This window comes from Dromaius novaehollandiae, chromosome 1 (genome assembly GCF_036370855.1).
Source record: "Dromaius novaehollandiae isolate bDroNov1 chromosome 1, bDroNov1.hap1, whole genome shotgun sequence".
Taxonomy (NCBI): Eukaryota; Metazoa; Chordata; class Aves; order Casuariiformes; family Dromaiidae; genus Dromaius; species Dromaius novaehollandiae.
In genome coordinates, this window is record NC_088098.1 from 114,319,123 (window position 1) to 114,339,575 (window position 20,453).

The following is a 20,453-nucleotide window of genomic DNA, read 5'->3' on the forward strand; positions in this document are numbered from 1 at the left end:
CCTTGGTTGGAAGATGTCTTAACTGCTTATCAGACAGTTTGCCTGGATTATATCACATCAGTATTTAGGCATACAAAAACTATTTAAACAGTGTTTAAGGCTTAACATAGAATTTGTTTGCTTTCATAGGAGAACTCTTCTATTTTTAACCATGGTTACCCAGCAATATATTTTTTGCTGGAGTTCCAACAATTCATCTATTCAACTGAATGCTAGGGGGCTCTAAGGGAGAAGATTAAAGGTAGGTAACTGCATCACAGAAAATTCAAAGTTTTCTTTGGAAAAACTAAGGTTACTGGATATGCACAAATGTGTCAAATCAATTATGGGGAGAAAGCACAGGCACGGTTAGTGCTGGAAGTTAACCCAGGTACCTGTGCAAATATATGTTCTCTGAAGGCTGCTTGAGACTGCTTGTTCCAGTCATGTTATCCTTCTGGGCAAAGGAGGCAGAGCAGAACGGGAGGAACAGGAAGCCTTTCTGATACAGCACAGGCACACCTAAACTACATCCCGAAAACTAGAAGCCAGGATTCACAGTACGCTAGGGTAAGACCTGCACATACTTGTACTGCTTCCAGAAAATCTGTTCACTGAAAAATTTCTGTATGGTGTAGATATACCCATGAAATACAAATGGAAGAGTTGCTGCCACAAAAACCATGCCAGTCATACGGAGTGGAAACCTTTTACTGGGTGGAAACTTAACACCTAGGATTTGGCAAAGATGACATTGCCTTGCCTCCCAAACGGAAGGCACTCCTGCTGAAGTACCAACCAAGCACCTGAAGCAATTCAGAAACTAAAATTCCAGATGACAAACGTGACCTCCTGAATTGCAGAAAGTATTAAAAGTTAGCAGGACTAGTCCAACTTTCCTCAACTACAGATTTTTATAACAACTGCAGCTGTACACTGGATTTGTGACTGTTTATTTTATCCTGGGTAAAAAGTTCAACCCTATTTCTGTCCTTTAAAAAAATAAAAGTAAATACTGACTGTAAAGTATGGTTAACTAGAAACAGAGAGGAACTGCTTCAGAAAAACAGCTCTACACCTCTAGTTTCCCAGTCCTCAATGTGCTTCTCTGCATCTTCATCTTCTCCTAGAAACTGCCTCAAATGAACAACCAAGTTAACCTCTCCAGTGCCTTTTTCAGAACAACACAGTAAATAGGGATGACGTAAACATTCATTATCAAAGCATACTCCTGTGCAAGCCTAAATGCTAGTGCAGACGGATGCAGGAAGATTTAAAGTGACTGAATTGAGCAGGTTTGTCAATTGGAACAAAACCCTAAGAATCATTAGAATGAGGACAATCGATGACAATTCCTCATATTTTTCTATGCCAATTCACCAACTAGGTCCATCCCAGTAGAGGTAAGGCCTACAGTGCTTGTTCATTCATTTATAATTCAACATCCCTGTTTTCAAGAAAGAATATAAGGCATTATAACCACCGTGATATTAATTTCAAAAAACAACTATTGCCCATACTTTTAACTCTAAGTCTTGGAGGAAGACTACAGCTCCTTTCCCAATTTCTAACTGCAGTCTCCTTGCCCAATAAGCAATCTCAAAAACATGCTAAATATTTTCTAGTCTAACGTACTGAAACTGAGTCATACAGTAAATATCGTTCTTACTTGATATGAACTATATATAAGCCATTCTATACTATGTCAATGCCATATGTAACATTATAACACCATTCTAATAAGCTATTGACACATTTAATATATGTCAAGTTGCCTTTATTATTCTGATACCTCTATATGGCAACCCAACTTGAAATAAAGGTGCAGAAATCCTATGCACCCCTTCAATGATTTTAATATTATTTGGAATGAGGCTTTCCCACCCTTCATCTAAATCTTAAGGCAGTAAGTATATGGAATAGTTACAGGAAAAGGAGATACTGAGAACTTTTTTCAAGTTCCCACTGCAGCCTGAAAGACATTTCTAGTTACATATTCAAAGCAACATTTTGAGGGAGACAATGGAAAAAAAATATCACAAAAGCAATGGCACCCACCAGGGCAGGCCGAATTTGCTTTTGCAAAGCCTCCAAGGTTGTGTTTTGGTTTTGCAATATGTAGTCAAAAACCATGATGGTTTTCACTTTGGATTGACAGCCTGTGGCAAATAGTTAATGCTCTCAGAACTTCTAAACAGATACCCTGGCATGAAAGGAAAACAGCACACTAATTGAGCTCAAGGAAGTAAGTGCAGCAAGGCTGTGAGTTCACTGTGGGTCAAAAGTAGCAGCTAGAAACAGGAAATCAACAATTAGCTTTATAAACATTGATAGACCACAACCAGCTGAGGCAATGCCCCTTCAATAATATGCACAGAGGCAGGACGACAGATATAGGGACCTAACGGTTAAAGAGAAAGGGTTAAAAGAGGGCAAGTCTTCTCTTTAGTCTGTAGCTTGTCCTATTTTTACAGCTGTCAACCTTTTTCTAAAAATAGGTACAAAATCTTCAAAAGAAGTTGTGGACCCAATGTCAAGAGGCAAAAATCTCTTGCTCAAATTTTGTTATGCTAAGCTGGAGCATACAGATACTTGAAATGGCACATTATCCACAGCACCCTGTATCCAGCTGAACGCAAGTAAAGATGTGGGGCCTGCTTTTGTCTGTCCTCTCTCCCTACTATATGACATGAATGGGGCATCCACAACACACTGCAGAAGACCAAGATAGGGGCAATGGAACAGAATGATAAAATAACAATAGCTTGAACTTATTTGCCAAGGAACAAACAAAATCACATTTTCTTACTTATTACTTGCTCATAACTTAGTGTTTCAGAGCTTAGTTACCATACTGCTATAGTAGGCTGTGCTGAATATTTCATCAGTGGTGGGCTAGAAAACGTGCAGTCAGGGACATCAGTTTGGAAACAGAGCAGCAAAGATAAAATAAAAAATTCAGCTCATCGCCTGCCCATTTGACTGATATAGAGAGCTCTGATGTAGCTTCTGATTCAGAAGCTGTGCCACTCCCTGCAATAAGTTACCTTTTACATACATGGATAAGCAGTCTAATCAAATAAGGATTTAAAGCAGGATGTGCTAAAAGGAATTGCTGATTCCCCTTAAAGTCTGCCATTGCTCCTTCTGAGGTCTTGTACATATTAAATAGTAGATGAGATTTATCAGAGAGAAAAGGTGGGTAAAAATGTCAAAGTAATCAAGTAATCTGCTCATATTGGGTGTGCAAATATCTCTTCTCAGATTTTTCCTGCCACTTTCATATTCATTGGACATGCTCCTGTCCTTGAGAAGCACTACTTAACACCATGGACTGTATCTGTTGCAGAGAGTGAGCTGGTTTGAGCTGTAGGACAGTTGCACCAAAGTTCTTTGAGAAGTCCTTTGCGTCCAGAATGGCAAACAGGTTCCTACACAAGTATCTTGTTTAAGATTTCTAAGCTTTGTCATAAAACTCATGGTCAGATAGACTGCTCTCTGCAGCTCTTACTGGGAGTCTTTACCTCTGCCCCAATATGAAGTAGGGATAGTCAGCATTATTCTTGCTTTCACATCTGGAATTTGCTGCTACAATACATCCCTGTCATCCTACGAGGACAAGGCATTTATACATTGCACATTTCTCAAGTGCTTAGCAGCAAAAAAGTGCTCACTTCATGTAAGTGCTGCTTTCTACTCTTCAGAGTACTGTGGGTCTTCCTACGTACCCATATGCTTAACTGGTGACAAACAGTTGCAAATAAGGACTACGACTGGTTTAAATTTCACCCTAATTTTCTGTCATCATCTCTGCTAGAGTTGGGAAAATAACCAAAGCTTTTGAAAGGCTGCTTTTAGCTTAGAAGCTGGATTTGTTATTTTGGATTCAGTATCTTAAAACCATGGCTGTTGATCTCCTTTTTGAGGTCAAGATCTTCAGTAATATCCTTTATTTGAAAGGAACTCCAACCATCCAACTGCTAGATTGCGACTCATCAGCATTAATAAAAAATATCCTCAGATTGATAACAAAAATATTCTGTATACAGTTACCATGGCCCAGCAACAACTTTTTATTCTATCTGGTAGTATTCAAATTCATTGCTCAGCATAAAGTTCTCAAAAGGTAACAGGAAGAGAACACAAGTGTGCACCTAATTTTCAGGCACATACATTTTCCTGTGAAAGATGAACATCTGTCTCTCAGGAATGAACCTTTGGTACTGGACTGTTGGGAAGACATGAGGAAAATTTTAATTCATTTTTAGTCTGGTGTCGAAAAAAAAAAATCTAAGACCTGAGTGATTCAAATTTGTCAACAGCTGGTAACAAAGAAACTGTGCAAAATGGGGCATAATATTTCTAGCAATGAGAAAATCTACTCAAAACCAGCACCTTATTAGACATTAGAGGAATTAACCAAAAGGTATGAATTCACAGGAAACTAGATCTCATTTGTTTTGCTGCTCATGAAACTACTTATTTAATTTACTGCTCATGAAACTACTTATTCAATTTAGAGGAAAACTACCTTTGCCAGAGCTGTGTCTTCTAAAGCAAAGATTATTCATTCCTCAAGGTGAAAACTGTTCGTGAAGGACTCTGCAGTAAAGTGCTCACAGAAGAACTTCTTTCAAATACGCTTCCTTACCTGCAATTTATTATTCAGAGACACTGTGTGCGCAAAGATGTTCTTATCTGGGTATTTTTCAAATTTCCACTGACTCAGACTTTCTAAGTCAATAGTTCTTATAAAAGGTATTTAATGAAACATTTGTCTTTTTAATGAGAGTTGCACTATTTCTTGGAAATGTTACAAAGTGCAATTTTATTAATATTTTACTTCTCCACAGATTCTGCAGCTATAATAGATTTCTTTTTCCATGGGTTTAAGAAGAGTACCAAGACTAACAATTTCAGTAATTTCAGAACAGATTTTCAACAGAATGATCAGTACTCAATCTAGAAGGTTGCTGTCTCCTTTAATAGCAAGGAATGATCTCAGTGATCTCCTTCTATCAAAACTAATACGTAAAAGCAAGCATACAGTTAATGCTATCAACAAGGAGAATGTTGATATCGAAAGAGAATAGGCTTTCTTTTCAGTACTAAAAACTATTGTATCTAGTACAGCCCAGAGCTGACAGGCATCAATTAATGCTGCCTGGTAACTTCCAATAAAAGAACATAGTTTTGGTTGCTTTTAACTTTGCAATGCCTTGAAGAATTTTTGGTAAACCCAAAATCACCAAAAATCAAAGTAGGGAAAAAGTACTTAAGAGACTGTGACAGACTTCTCCTTTGAGACATCTTAGCTTCTCTTCTCTTATTGGGAAATAATATTCTACTAATTTCAGTTGCTTTTTACTACTAAAAATAAGTGTTAAGTTTGAGATTAGGAGTCAGATTTCTGTAAACCACTAAGCAGTTAATAGACTTTTGCTCCCATTTCACTTCAAAGCCTCTAAAATTTCCATTCCATTTCATTATTTAGGATAAAAAAAAAAAATTAGAAGCATGTCCCCAACAACAAGCATTAACATTACCAACAACAAAAGAAACTGAAACTTCAAGCAAAAAAACCCAAGGGAATAATGGTGGTAGGGAAATAAAGCAAGCCGAGCATCTCCAAAGACTTAACAGCATGGGCATCTCCTTTGCTACAAAAATGATACAGTTTCAAATAAGGGTTTTTTAAAACTGCATTCCACTGCAAACTGCAGCAAAACTGCAAACTACAGACTGAGGCTGTTGACTGCAGCTTATAATTGTGAAAAATAGAAATGCATGGTAAAGGATGATTATTAATTCAACTATCTTTTTCTCCCTCTAAACCCTTCCCCAACTCACATAAATGCATCTCCTTCCTAACCTGCACTTTGGGCAAGTGAATCCACCGGTACTCTCCCCGTCCAACCCCTCCTCAGGCCCTAAACACAACCTCACCCTTAACTGAATGGCACACCTCCCTCCCTTGCTTTGAAAAGAAATCTTTAATTGATTTGGTCAACTGAAGCTGCTTATTTGTGAAACTAATCCAGTAACTGCCCTTTGATGGACTATGCATGTTGTGAAAAAAAAGTTGTTCGAAAGACAAAGACTATCCCATCACTGGCCTTTCCTTTCAACCACGTACTATTTTTCTTACAGGTACACCCTAGAAACCTGATTATAGTTTAACAAACCTCATTATAATTTAACTTGTCATTTAAAAACACTGGCAGGTTTGCTCTCCCATTTATCAGCTACAACAGTATATCAATAGGTGAAGTAAGAGGATGTATTTTAGCTTTTGGTGGTGAGTTTTCATCACAGAAACACTTCTCTTTTTCTGCATTAATAGTTTGCATACCAACTTCATCCTGGATCTCCTCAGCCACAGCAGGCACATTATAGAGGAAGGAGAGAGACTGGTTCATGCGTTCATATATCACACGTAGATGTGTCATAACCTGTAGAAAAACAAAAGTGTTTTAAGGAGAGGAATACTGTTGTTACTCGTCATTACTGCAAATTTTATAGACTACACAAAGCAAGATGTTTTTCACTTGTGCTAGGTATAACACTTGGGTATGCTCTGCATACTGAAACTGTCAAATCCATTGCAAAATACACCTCTCTCCTACAGCTGCCACACAGCGTTCTGGGCCACAGATGCTCCTCCATGGCAACAACCTGAGAGCCCACGGGAATGAAGAAGTAATTTAAGGTAGGGGGTTTACATTCGCTGTGAATCAGAGCATGTATGCAAGAAGCTATTGTGGCGGAAATTCACCGCCACACTTAACCCTTCAATGACTTGTACATCTGCCTGCACCCTTAAGCTTCTGCATCACACACGAACCAAGTGAGGCCCAATGATTGCTGGATCAAAATGTGTCAGGTATTTTTTAATTTTGCCCAAAAATGGCAGAAAGAATCAGCTACTCTCTGAAGAAAGCTTCGATTTTCTAGTTAAAAACATTTACAAATATTTTCAGCTGAAAACAAAAACATATCCACCCAGACGCATTACTGTATTGTCTCATGTGATTACAACTATTGCTCCAGGTTGCTGCAGGCTGCTAGGAGTTGAGTCACTCCATCTTGCATGGTGTATGCTCGCTAGAGGACTCTTGGGAAATACCACCTCTCTCCATTAGAAAGGGAAAGTAAGGTGCATCTTGGATGACTTGGTCTGACAGGGCAATGAGGCGTACAGAAGAAAATGGCTGCAGACAGCAATTTCATTGAAGAACTGGTGTGGTTTCTTCAAACTGAAATATAGTACTTATGCTTCTGAGTAAAATATTTTGTTTTCTATTTTCCACTGAAACAAAAATTCCCAAGCAAATCTGCCAGCTTACATCAACCAATCTTCTGTACACTGTACTTCCTGTATCTAAATGTCTTCCTTTCCTTGTGCTGTCAACATGCCTGTAGTTTGCAAATTGTCATTTTTTTTTTTGGTTAAATAATCCAATGTTTTAGAAACTAAACAGCCATGCTGGATGCAAAAGGACATGCTTGAATGTTTCAGACATGCAAAAGCTGTCTAAGATCACTACAGAAGACATTTAGAACTGCACATTTTCAACTGCTGCAATTTCAAGATAGCACAATCTCAAGTTTGGCCTGAACAGATGTTTGAGAAGTCTAATACGTAAATTGTGCCATTCATGGAGGTACAGGGTTTTGATTTGGCTTTTAGTGATGCTGATTAGTTCAAAAACTATGGCTGGAACAGAGCTTCCAGTTGCATCCTGCAGAGGGAACAGAAGCAGATTCTGAAGATTATGGCATACATTTTTTAACAGCTCATCCATTGTGCCTACAATTTTAATTGCTGTTTTGAAAGCCAGCTACTTCTTCAGGTCTTTTCTTTTCTTTCTTTTTTCTTTTTTTTGCTTTCTCACTTTCCACAATTTATGAGGGAAACACAAGAACTGTTCCAAAACATACACGTTAAGGACTGCAGTAACATTCAGCAGTTAAAATCCCATGAACTACAGTACTCCTTTTTAAAAACATGTTAAACTCAAGTGCTTTGTAGGAATTGTATTTATAGACACTACAAGTACCTCTGCAATGACTACAGAAATGTTGGTTGCAGTCAGATGTCTATATCATTCCTGGTCCTGCCACTTCAGCTAAGGGAAGTATAACGGTGTGTGGTAACGACATCTATTCAAGATATTCTCTCAGAAGTATTATTTACCAACGAAAGCAGTAATAAAGGCTTTGGGCATCACTGCTCTGGAGGGCTCCTCAGGAAATCCCCACAACTAACTCATTGCCTGGATAAACAGTTCTTCTCAAAAGACAAATCATGCACACCTTATTCCTACATCACTTTGCTTTAATCTGCTGCTGGAAAGCAGATTATTTCTTATTGCATGTAAAAGTGTACAGGAAGGAGTAAAAAAAAAGTTTTTCTATCAGTTGACAGTAACACAATAGTTATGAACAAACATGACCTCATTAACCCTCAGTGGGGATTACCTGAGATCTGATTTGGGCAGCTTTCTTTGGGTCTACCATACGGACATGTTCAAAGTGTTTGAGAGTATGCTGTCTGTCTTTCTGCTCAGCACGCACGTACTTCTTCAGCATATTGAATACGTGACGAGGCTACAGAGAAGAAACAAGAAAAAGAAAACTGGTTCAGTTTAGAACAACACATGTTTTACAGTTCCTTAGACCAGAGGTGTCTCCCAAAACAAAAGCAGAACCTGCATCAACGATCTTCCAAAGGAAGGTCTGACTCCTCTGAGGAACACCTGATCACTCAGCCCTATGCAGGATGCACTGCTCAACCACAGCCGCAGGTAGACATGAGAAGGCCTTCAGATACCCGTCCTGACCAGAAGGGGAGTTTGGCTGTTGCTTTTCCTTGTCTAACTGCTATGATGTCACCCCAACATGACAGGAATCGCTGTCTTAATATGCTAGTTAACACCTCTCCCACCCTTCCTCTAGGCAGTGTTTCTGTTCTCCCCACCAGACCACTTCTCCTCTCCCCACCAAGGGAAGATGCCCCCAGGATTCAGGCTCCCAGTTCTGCAACTTTAGCCACTACTAAGCAGATTCCTCCCAAAACATTCCCTGAAATCTGGTCTTAATCAGAAGCATTTCAAAGATTCCCCTACCAGGTTGACTGTCCGACCAGGATCGACATTCATTAACTACAGTTAAACTTTAAAAACAAAGAAGATTATAACTGTTAAGTCTTATCAACAGTAAACTGAATGCACACATCCAGATTCAAGACAGAAGGTAAATAGTCCTGGGCCTGCCCAGCACCTGCACAGAAGACTATTTGTAAGCACTATGCATCCAAGCAAAGGAATAGTCATCAGACTTGACTGCAAAACTCTAAAAATTCAAGACTATTCTGTCCTGCTGTGCCTTCAGGGAGAAATGGGAAAGGAACAGATAGTTAGAAGCTGAGTTGAGGTGTGGAAGGCACACATCTAGAATATACAACTGACTGAAAAACTGTAAGAGAAAGAAAAAAGGCCCACCTACTTGGTTCTTCTGGGCGTTGGATTTTTTTAAAATCTCATCCTATGTTTATATTGCAGGTGACTTTAGTTCGTAAAAGATACTAAATAAATGCCTTAAAGCTAGTGTGTGTGCTGTCAAAGTAAGACAGCAACTATTTTGTGTAAAAATACAGTTGAATATGAACAGAGGAAAGGTCTGTAGCTGAAAGGAACATGAAAAATAGATATAGTCTGATGGTACCTGGGAGCAGTAAGCACAGACTTAGACTAAGAAGCCTAAGAAGAAATGTGTATTTCAATGTTCTTTTTTACTCTGGACAATAACGTATTTCCAAACCAGGGAAGCGTTCTCTCAAATTCAAGCAAGACATTAATTTTTAACTCAGTGTTTATGACAATTCTGGAAAAAAAAACAAAACAAAACTCAGCTTATGCTGTTTCTACATCCTACCTGATGCTGCTGAATGGTGAGAAAGATGCCCTTGACATAGGTGGGAAGAAAGAAATTAGTGACCTTTCTGTGTACTAAATTAAAGAATGAGCAGAAGTGGTGAGCAATGGCTCTGGGGACTGGAAGTGATAAGGTGGACTGGATGGATAGGTGACAAAATAAGTATTAGAGGCTCAATACACAGCATCCTGAAGAAACAATGAACTGTTGGAGAAGCTGAAGTTTTAAGAAGACTTAGAGTCACAGAGAAATAAAGTCTAAACTAATTTAACATTTACACAAGAGATGAATACTAAGCTACAGAGCTCAAAGATTTAAGGATCTCTTCAGCTTTAGAGAGTTAACAGATTTAAAAATGCCTGAAGAAAGTAAAACGAAGGTTATTTGAAGAAGATTTGTAGGATAGAAATAGAGAAATGTGAAGCCATTACCTGACAAAGGATTAAATTTAGTGGCTCCATGGCTTAAATTCGTTCATGACGAAAAATAAAACCTAAAGCCGAGCACCTTGGGATGAAGTTGCGGGCAACTGGACAAATGTTGGAAAGCAAGTAGCCTTTGTAACACTGCAGTAATGACAAAAACTGAAACGCCAACTGTGAAACATTATAGGAACAATGACTAGAAGACCAGAGGCTTACAACACAAATAAAAATTCAGAGACTGATAATATTGCTACCTCTGATGAAACTTCAGTTTTCTTTGCCCCAAGAAACATCAAGACAGCAGGTTAGGGCAGACTAGAGAGAAAAGTATTTTCTTGAGGTATCTCCATTTACATGTCATATCTAATACAAGAAGGGCGTATTTTTCATTTCAGCATGTTTATGTTCACTGCAATAGGTCAATGGAACATTCACATTGAGAGTTGCGACTGGACATTACTAGGATAACAATCTTGAAAACACCTGTCAAATACCACTAACAGCAGTAGTCACTTGGGTAAGTTGGCAACCAACTTTCAGGGCATTTTTTGACATTGAGAATAGCCTCTAATTATCATTAGCAAGAAGAAATGAATACAGATGGCTCAAGCACATCTGGCCAAGAAAGCTTCCTGTCACGGTGGTAGGAAATCATAATTATAGCAGAGAACAATGCAGAAAGAATATTAAATGGAAGGTGCTTTCTTACAGGAGCAATGACTTCCTCTTTTCTTAAGCAGAGAAAAACACTAGAAACTCACTGTATGTGGGTAGACGAGCCTACAGCTTTTTTTTTTCCTCTAAAAAAAAAAAACCAACTATCCATATGAAAGTTTTAACTCTGATGGCAACAATTGACTAGTAATTGCCTAAAAGCTAGTGACATTGCTCCACCAAAGAGAGATTTCAAGCTAAAATATCCTTGTGAAGCATTCCATCACCTTACAGAGATTCACAAGGCTTTCACAGTCAGCTACGCATTGCAAGAGTCAAAAGCTCCTAGGATAGATGCAGGCACCAATAAACACAATAGGAGTCCTTGAACACAGCACGAGGCCCTGAAAAATAAAAGCACACAAGCTTCTCTGAAGTGGAAGCTGAAATAGATTAGCAGTCCTACAGTATACTGCCATCATTGCCAAATATTCCATTTTTGTGACCTTTAGGTGGGTCATTTCCATGCTGATTAAAAAGAAAAAAACAAAACCAAAAAAACCCAAGAGTGTTGGTGATATGCCTTGAACATACAACATAAATCAAAATGACTCTGCTTCCTCAGTCTTAAATAACTACCAAGAGTCACAGACACACTGGATCAGGTCAGACCCCTAACCTCCCAATAACTTTGAAATGTTACTGCCTTAATTTCAGGACCTTTGCCGAAGGCTAAACTGCCAAGGCTGGTGATGGACAATGACAGCTCTCTACTAGCTTCACACGGCTGGGGGTGTCTGGGACCATAATTAAGGACTAAGTTTTATAGCTGAAGGTAATTGTAATAGTGTAAGAAAAGGTAATTGATACTTTTCTCCTGTATGCCTAGAATTTTAGACCTACTACACGCACTTTTAACAAATCTCCCAATACTCAGTGCTGACTTTACTCCTTGTTACCTCTCACCAAGTTCCACCTCCTTACTGCATTACACGTACTTTTTTTTTCTTTTTTAAAATGTCATTATGGAGTGAACTGGTTCTGCTTGAAACCCCCTTCCCCACATGCACTTTCTGGCAGAGTTATTTTCAGCAGGATTCACTCCCCTGTCTAGTACACCATGCAGCAATACGAACACTAGTGATGGTGCAGCAGAGGGGCCACAAGCTATGGTACCGTCAAGCAGAGGGATGAGGGAGGGCTCCAAAGCCTAAGAAAATTCAGTCAGACCCTATGTCTGAAGCTATTATACTAAATCTGGGGGGCATCTATTACACCAATCTTAGGAAGTAAGGAAGGAACCTTCAGACTAAATTATAACTGAAAAAATTGCTATTACCAGCTAATTTAAGTTCTTGAGGCCTGAACTCTGACCCTGTTTATGGCAGAAGAACAAACTGCTGGCATATCCCGGGGTCGGCTTTGCACCTCTCACTCCTGATAAATAATGTACCAAGTGTTAAAGTTCACTAAAAAAATTTTGGTTTTAGTTTTTGAAATTCTGTTCCACCTTTTTTTCCAAGGAAAACTCAATGCATTCACACCTGTAGCTACCTAATAAAAAACATCTGGGAAATGACTGACAGAATAACTAACCTGTATCAGCCACCAGGGGCTACATAATCCTCATGAAATAATTCTGTTATTTTCAGTTTTCTGCATTTGTTTTGCTGGCTTGTTTTTATTGGTCTTCCTAGGAAAGCGACAAAGATATTCCCAACATCACTTCCATTATCCGCACATTTTTAGTTATACTGGCCAACACTGCTGCCAACTATTTTATCCAGTAACAGGAATGACAAATAACTTCCTAAGCCATAGGAACAAGCACCAAACTCCTAATACTTATTATTTCATAAGGAATGCTGTTTGGTTAGGAATAATATTGATTCCTGAGCACTGGAAGAGCCTGGGTTGGCTGGCAAGAAGCTTAAACCCACAGGATCATGGCACTCTCATTTAGGAACATGTAGGAAAAAAAGGCATGAACACGCCTAACAAGGACATGCTTGTGTCCTTGTTAAGGGATGGGTGCTGCAGAGTGCGGTAGTCTGAATCTCTCTCATATATCACTTCTGATCTGTTCAAGCACACTCTACCATGCAGTTTACTCCTGTGGAACTTGCTCTAATGCTCCCCTTCTCAGCAGCCTCAAACATCTGCTTTTTTTAACCTAAAAATAAGCAGAGATCATAGCCCTTTTACGAGCATTCGCCACAGTCCAGTAGATGCACTCACATCTGCAAGTATTTTAACTGTTAATTTAAAATCCTGCTTATTCTGGAGGATGTTGCCAGAAAATTATTTTACACAGAGTTCTTATAAATATGTTGGGACTTGCATGGGTTCAATAATTCTGCACACAGGAGACAGATTCACAGACTTCATATCATCATTAAAAAGATGTCTTTCTGCCTAATACTGTAGGGCATATGCCTGTTCTCTGATTTGGAAGACAATTCTTTTGGGGAAAATATATATGCACCAGGGCAGAGTTAAGGCTATGAAAATGACCTGCACAGCAACTTCCTGGCTTCAAAGCTTACCCAGGCAATCCCGACAGCCTACTTCCAGTTTTCTCGCTGAATGAGACAAGCCCAAATGAAGCAGAAAATGCTGATGACAACCTGGCTACCTGGTGCTGACTTCCAATCATATTGACTCTACAGGCCAGAAAGGTGCCTGTAATCCCGGTGGCATCAGCATCGAGACAAGACTGCTGACGTCTTTAGCTAAGAATAAAATAACAATATTAACATCGCAGCTAATTGCCAAATTCACATCAGCAGAATCTGCCAGCCTAGACTTTTTTCTGTACTTCAATATTCCACAGATTCCAGACATAACCAATTGGAGAACATGGGCTCTATTTCCATTCCAGCTTTTAAAGCATTTCTAGGCAAAGGCAAGAATTCTATTAAACATGCTCAAAAACACTTTGAAATCCTTCTGGAGGAAAGAACTTCATACCTGCAAGACATCTGGAGACAGCACTCATCACTATGATGATAATACCAATTTATTAAGCACAGTAAAAAAGAGCCTTTCAAAAGGCAGCCTACTAGAAGTTATTCATCTAAGATTCTAAATGGAGACTATTCAATTAGTCCATTCTCTACTTATCTATGCCACTTATCTATGCCATTTTAGCAAGGACTTAGCTCGATTTTGTTGTAGCTAATGGAGAATATTTCTTACCATTTGTCCATAGAACAGTTCTGATAATTTACCACCTTTATTGTTCCTTCTATACTCTTTCTCCCACTCTAGGTTTTGGCTCTATGACTAATAGGATTCCCCTGAAATGGAGACAATATAGGTTCTTTCACAGCTACAAGAATTAGGAGATGAAAACTACAGCTTCCCTTTCTATAGGGCAATTACAAGAAAATGTAACCCACTGCCCTCTTCATAAGCTCCATAAAGGAACTATGTATCAGATCTAAAATATCTGAACGACAGTTTCTAACTGGTAAAAAAATGTATATAAATACCATGGCCTCTACACAGAGCCTAGCCTAGTATTTCTGTTTTTAAGTGAGTGGTGAAAGAATGTAATCTCACTGAGCTTGGAAAATGGAAATATCAAATTTAGTTTGAATTGCTATAAACATAACTTACATTCTCTCTCCATGGAAATCCAAAGTATTTATTACAGAAAAACAACAAGAAAATCATATTAAAGCACTTCTGTGTATTTAAAGTACAACTTCTAGCTCTGTGCCATGGAACTGCCATGGGGAATTCTGAGCTGGCTTGTCATTTTGATCAAAATTGTCTCTGTAACTCAAAAATGAAAGTTCCACAATGCTGTACTTTGCTATTTAGTCTTGTCGGCAGAGCAAAATCAATCAGCAGTCCTTTCTGATTATCACTCTTGGAACATGTTTTTCATTAGCTTATTAGGGTAATTAGCTTGTTACTAACTCAGGGGTCATGTTTGATGCAGGAAAAGCAGCTTACTGTACAGGCATTCAAGAAAGGTGAGATAGAATGAGTGCAAGACCTTTATACTGAAGCATTTAACACAACTATACCCCTTCCATCCAGCTACCCTTCATGTGTAGTTAATGATGTTTTCTCATCAGTTCTGATAATTTATAAGAAAATACATTATCACAAACATTGCTACTACATGGCTATAATGGTATTCAAAACTTCCCTGTACATACCATCCCAAGCACTTTTCCTGAGGCAGAATAAAATGAAAACAATGTTTGATTCAATCTCATTATTTTCCTTTCAGAAGCTGAACTTACTCAGCTTTGACAAATTAAAATCAATTTTGCCTCTGCTCGCCTTTTCAAGAATTTGGACCTAGATATAATTAACTTGTCAAAGTTCTGCAGAACTTACTAGCCATCTGGATTTGCCTTGCCTTGACCTGCCTCCAACTGCACATTTTCACAGCGACCTTACTGCACTCAGAAAAGACTTCTCAGAAAAGCTTCCAAAAAAACAGAGGTGCTCAGGAAGAGCCCTTCTGCATACCGTCCTCTATGCCCAAAGAGCTAAACTCAACTTGTTTCAGCCCATACTATGCTCTCTCCATATGAACAGATTCTGGCCCCAAAGCACAAAAGGCACCAGAAGAAATTCTTATGGCAACAGGAAAAAACATGACAAATAAATTCAAGTGGGTTAACATCCATGCTAGGCTTCATCTTAATCATCCTACTCTGTTTGGCAATAATTTACATCCTGGCAAGATAGTTCCAAATCAGAAAAGAAACATTTTAAACTGACTTTAATCATTATATGCTTGCTTTACTCTAACCACAAAAGAAGGAGGTTAATTAATTACCTCTCAAAGTTTTCCTATATGTTTCCTTGTTTTGAAACCCTTCATTTCACCATTATGAACCGGATTTCTTCTCTGCTTCTCTTTTCTCCCCCACTGCCTTCTCACAGAGAATGTGCCTCTGTTACCATGAAGATTAAACAGCAAGACATAAATCCAATAAAATTTGACATGCATGTGAAAAAGAAAATTTAAGCAAATTACAGAACCAACCTGCTCACAGAGAATGATAGCTTTGAATTCTTCTACTTAACTAGCAGAATGAAGGGAAAAATTACCAACTGTTTTAAAAACTAGGGGCATATCAGTTCCAACTACCACTAATTCTCCTTTTCTGTAATAAGATCATCAAGCAGGTTAAACAATACAGTATTTTGACACTGGATACTGAACAGCTGCCCTCCATTTTCAAAGACATCAAAGTATAGCACAGCTAAGCTGCACCAGGAATCAGGGAGAAGGATCAGGTTTAAGGTTCTAGGCAGCTCGCATGACCGTGCTTCAGAAAACAGAACAACAGTATCAGTATTTGGGTTTGTTCAAGATTATTTGCTAGTAGATCTTGAAATGATGCAATTTCATCTCCATATGCTCCCTGGCTTCCTTGGTGCCCAGACTGCTACCCTGAAGATTTCCTGCGACACTGGCACTGGGTGATGATCTGTATCACAGCTGAAAAAAATGCCATTAAAGTCTTTGGTCCAATACAGAAATTAACCATAACGGATTCCTACTCTTTTGTAGTGTTAAGTGGAACGGCACTGAAAACAGCTATTGTGACTACAGTACAGGGAAATTACAGCAAGAAGCAAAAATACTCAGGCATAGCCCCAGGAACAGAAACATCCTGCTTGCCTACCTGACAGGAAAATTGCCATAGTTATTCTCAGGTTTTTTTCCATTCTCCCATTCCCTCCTACTGAAGCTTCATCACTGGCTGTGTCACTGATCTTGAGTTCAATTTTTGCTGATTTTCTAGGCATTTGTAGAGATGTGATGACTACCCTACTGGCCCAGGCCAAAGGTTCCCCCAGTCTAGAATCTTGCTAGCCTGGACTGGATGCCTACTAAGAAGGGGCAAGCATATGGTATTTCTCACCAGACACTCTTCCAGTTTCCCATCATCTGTAGCTTAGGGACTTTCCGAGCCAGAGGAAGTTTCTGTTCAGCTCTCTTCAATAAACCTACCCAGATTCATCCCTTGAACACATGTTAAATTTTTAGACTCCAAAAGTGTAGAGAGGAGTTCCACAGCCTAACTATGCACTGTGTGAAGAATTACACCTTTTATTTGTTTTGAATCAAATACTGTGCAGCTTTATTTAAGGCTCCTCATTCTCGAATGAAGCAGTGGAAGAGACAATCAATCTCTTTCTTTGCTCTAGCCATGACACTTCCAACCTGGAAACAGTCTTTGCCAGTGCAGGCAACGGTGCCATGATTCCAGCTTGGGTTTCTCAGGCGCAACTGTTCATATCTGCACTGTGTAGTGCACAGGCAGCAAATAATGTGCTTAATGTGCTTACTCTGTATGCACCACATACCCTGCATGCACTATGAACTCATATTTTCTGTATGTATCAGGATTATTTCAGTCATGAAGAACTGTGCACCATATGTGCAAGTCTGACACCAGGAGAGTCAGACTCATTGTATTACTATGGTAACTGATCTGTAGGCCAAGATTGGATATGGATTTCTAGACATCCAAAAGCCGAATTAAATCTTGATGCTCCAAGTGGTCTGCCAGAAGTCCAAAAAATCCTAGGAAAATGTTCAAATTCAAGTACAAGGATATATCTGGACAACATAGGCAAGTGATTAAGCAGCATATGGAAAACAGATATATGACAGACTTGCGGTAACCTTCCTAGCAACCTCATTTTCCACAAAGAGAGCCGAGGCCGCAGTTCCAAAACACCGTCACTTTGGCAGCAGTACTGGCTTTCAGATTCTCCTGTCTGTCATTCCCACCCTCACGCATGAGTGTAGTGGGTTTGTGGAACCATGCTGCAATGCTCTTATTTTTAACTTGAAAAAGATCAGCCCCCTAGTCTTATTCACATGCGGTCCCACAAACACCATATTATGGAATGGAAGCAGTAACAGAAGTGCTAACAAATGACTAAGGGCAAAAAAGCTGTCAAATTCTTACTCTGGTGCTGCTGCTGAAGTTTCCGTATCACAAAAGTATGACTTGAGGCACCAAAAAAACACCTTGGTCCAGTGACTTAGAAAAACAGAGACAGCTAGAAGCTGACTTCAGACTTCCAGAATCACAGTCCACCATTTCATACAGCTAAAGAACCTCCTCAGTAGATGATTTTTCTCCTAGAAAGTTTTTTCTTACAGTAGCAAATTATACAACTGTATTGTATAGCATATTGTATACAAAGAAGCTGACAAAATTACCCTCTTGTTCACCAGGTAAATAGGTGACCCAAGCCTGAAAAAAAGTATTACCTTCCTTCTTGTAAAGTAGAAGCTCCAAAGACCTTTGAGGTTTTTTTCTTGTTTTGTTTTCTTATTTAACAAATTCTAATTTGTGCTTCCACTAAAGAAATGTCATCATACTGACAGTATCTTAAAAGCAGACTTTTACTAAAATCTCAAGTCTTACTTGTGCACAGAAGACACAAACTTCAGTTTAAAAAAACCTTATTTTTCAATTTAAACCCAAATTCTTTCCTTATAACTTCATTTAGAGAAACAGCTTCCACCACTTTAAAAATCCAGAATCTACTTCTGCAGTAAGCATACTAAGTGCGAAACATGTAATCTGAAGCAGGCAGTAGAAGGTGGCTCTGCAAAAACATTGTTGCATAACTGCAGAAAAACTTCCCTTTCTTTTAAGATTACTTAATAAGTCACCAGAATAGTTATGACTTACTCTCAGAATGACAAGACGATCACAATAAATGTTCTTTCAGTTTACTAGAGACACAGTCCCTAAGATCCCTCTGTCAGAAAGAAAATAGCTAGGGTAACAGAGCTGAATTTTCCATTAATCCCATCTTTTTGGCTAGGTAGCCAAAGTATGAACACAGAGGGTATTCCAATGTCTGGCTCAATATCCTCTGCAGCAGTCACAGCACTGGATTCATTCATTAGATTGCTTAGCTATCATCAATCACTCCTCAGGTTTCACCCTCTGTCCCACAAAAATACCAAACTAATCCTCCTACTGAATTCAAGATCAGCCTTCTCCTGTGCGCTGGCATACATCTGACCAGCAGTTCAGGGGCACACAGCTGAGCTGTCAGTAACTACAGAACATGCAACAACAACAAAAAAAGCTGAAGCAAGGACAGCACCATTAACAAGACTGGCAAATGAACTGTTTAAAGGTTAGGAGCTTCTGTTCACCCTCAATAGTTTAAACTCAATTTTGATGATGCCCTGTCTGGTAACACCTTCAACTGGTGTTACCTAAATGTTTGCTGCCTGCTCCTTTCAGAAAGATCAGCTTTTGTAGAGACAGAATATAGGATGTATCTCAGTCTTTTAACGGTATCTTCAAAACTTGCCCCTGCTGGATTCATGCATTCATTGATACAGCCTTTCAGGCTCTCCTACTGAAAAAGTAAAGTTACCATTACTTTAAATGTCACAGCAGCTGACTACAGACAACCCAAACAAAATTCATTTTTTTCTAGTCCTAAAGTCTGCTTTAGCATTTTGCTCCTTAGTGTTCTGCAGCTAAATTCAGTACTTTCTTTTTTTTTGAAGCAGAGATGCTATCTGCATTCACTGGGACATGAAAGTTCCCTAAGGCTAGGAGTAGTCTCTCACATTTTGGCTGCTCTAGAGACCCTCCTCCTGTTGAGTGTGGTCCCCATCTTCCCCTTGTACATCCCAAAAAATTTGCAGAACCAAGTTGTCAGCCAGATCATACAACTTGAAATCAAATAATTTTGGGGATACTTGTCAGACAGGATTACTTTTGCATGAGAGCCACCTTTACAGCAATAGATGATTGGCTTAAACCAAATAGGAAATTATATCTTAGGTGAATAACTGAAAACTATATCACAGAAGAGCCAACAGAACCTGCAGCCATTCTATGCATTAACCACATCTCGCTTCCATTTATGAGCTGCAGACTCCAATCCTAAAGGAAGCTGCATACAGCCTATAATTTGCTAATGTGTCTGCTGCTAATGAGATCCTTGAGTCCGAGCCCTTCGCTACCCTTATAACAGCCAGAGGTTACAATATGCAACATGACACACTCAGCATGGGTCCAAACAATGTACTCTACCAATTTAGAATAGAGACTAGCACTTCATTTTCCTCAAATTACTATGTTGCAAAATGCAGATCAATTCTTCATACAACTACTCTAAAGTTTCCATAAGACAGGCAGACAACACCAGACTGTTCCTTTACTTGGCACGAAGTAAAAATAAGAGTTTTGCACCACATAATGCAGAAAGTGTTTGTTGATGATAAAAAGTTAATGGATTACTTCTGATAGAATTTATAGATAATTTTCTGATGCTGAAACATTTCAGCATTAATCCAACCATCCTCAAGATAAACACAGCTATTAAAACTGTATTACTCAGATAAAATAATTATTTATTTTAAAAAAGCTTTGCAGTGTTTCTTGCCTTGCAACTGTTAAGCATGTTCTAGTAACAGAGCTGCCAAAAAGA

The 20,453-nt window shown here is 38.9% G+C and overlaps 1 protein-coding gene across 4 annotated transcripts in view; it reads right to left on the reverse strand.

The window, feature by feature from the left end:
• APP (amyloid beta precursor protein) overlaps positions 1 to 20,453 on the reverse strand; it is a 232,963-nt gene that overhangs the window by 42,299 nt on the left and 170,211 nt on the right. For all 4 annotated transcript variants that reach the window (XM_064523722.1, XM_064523718.1, XM_064523713.1 and 1 more), the window contains 2 exons: positions 8,461 to 8,589; positions 6,332 to 6,431 (listed from right to left, as the gene is read on the reverse strand). In XM_064523722.1, the coding sequence (XP_064379792.1) occupies positions 6,332 to 6,431; positions 8,461 to 8,589 (229 nt within the window). The remainder of the gene's footprint in view (positions 1 to 6,331; positions 6,432 to 8,460; positions 8,590 to 20,453) is intronic.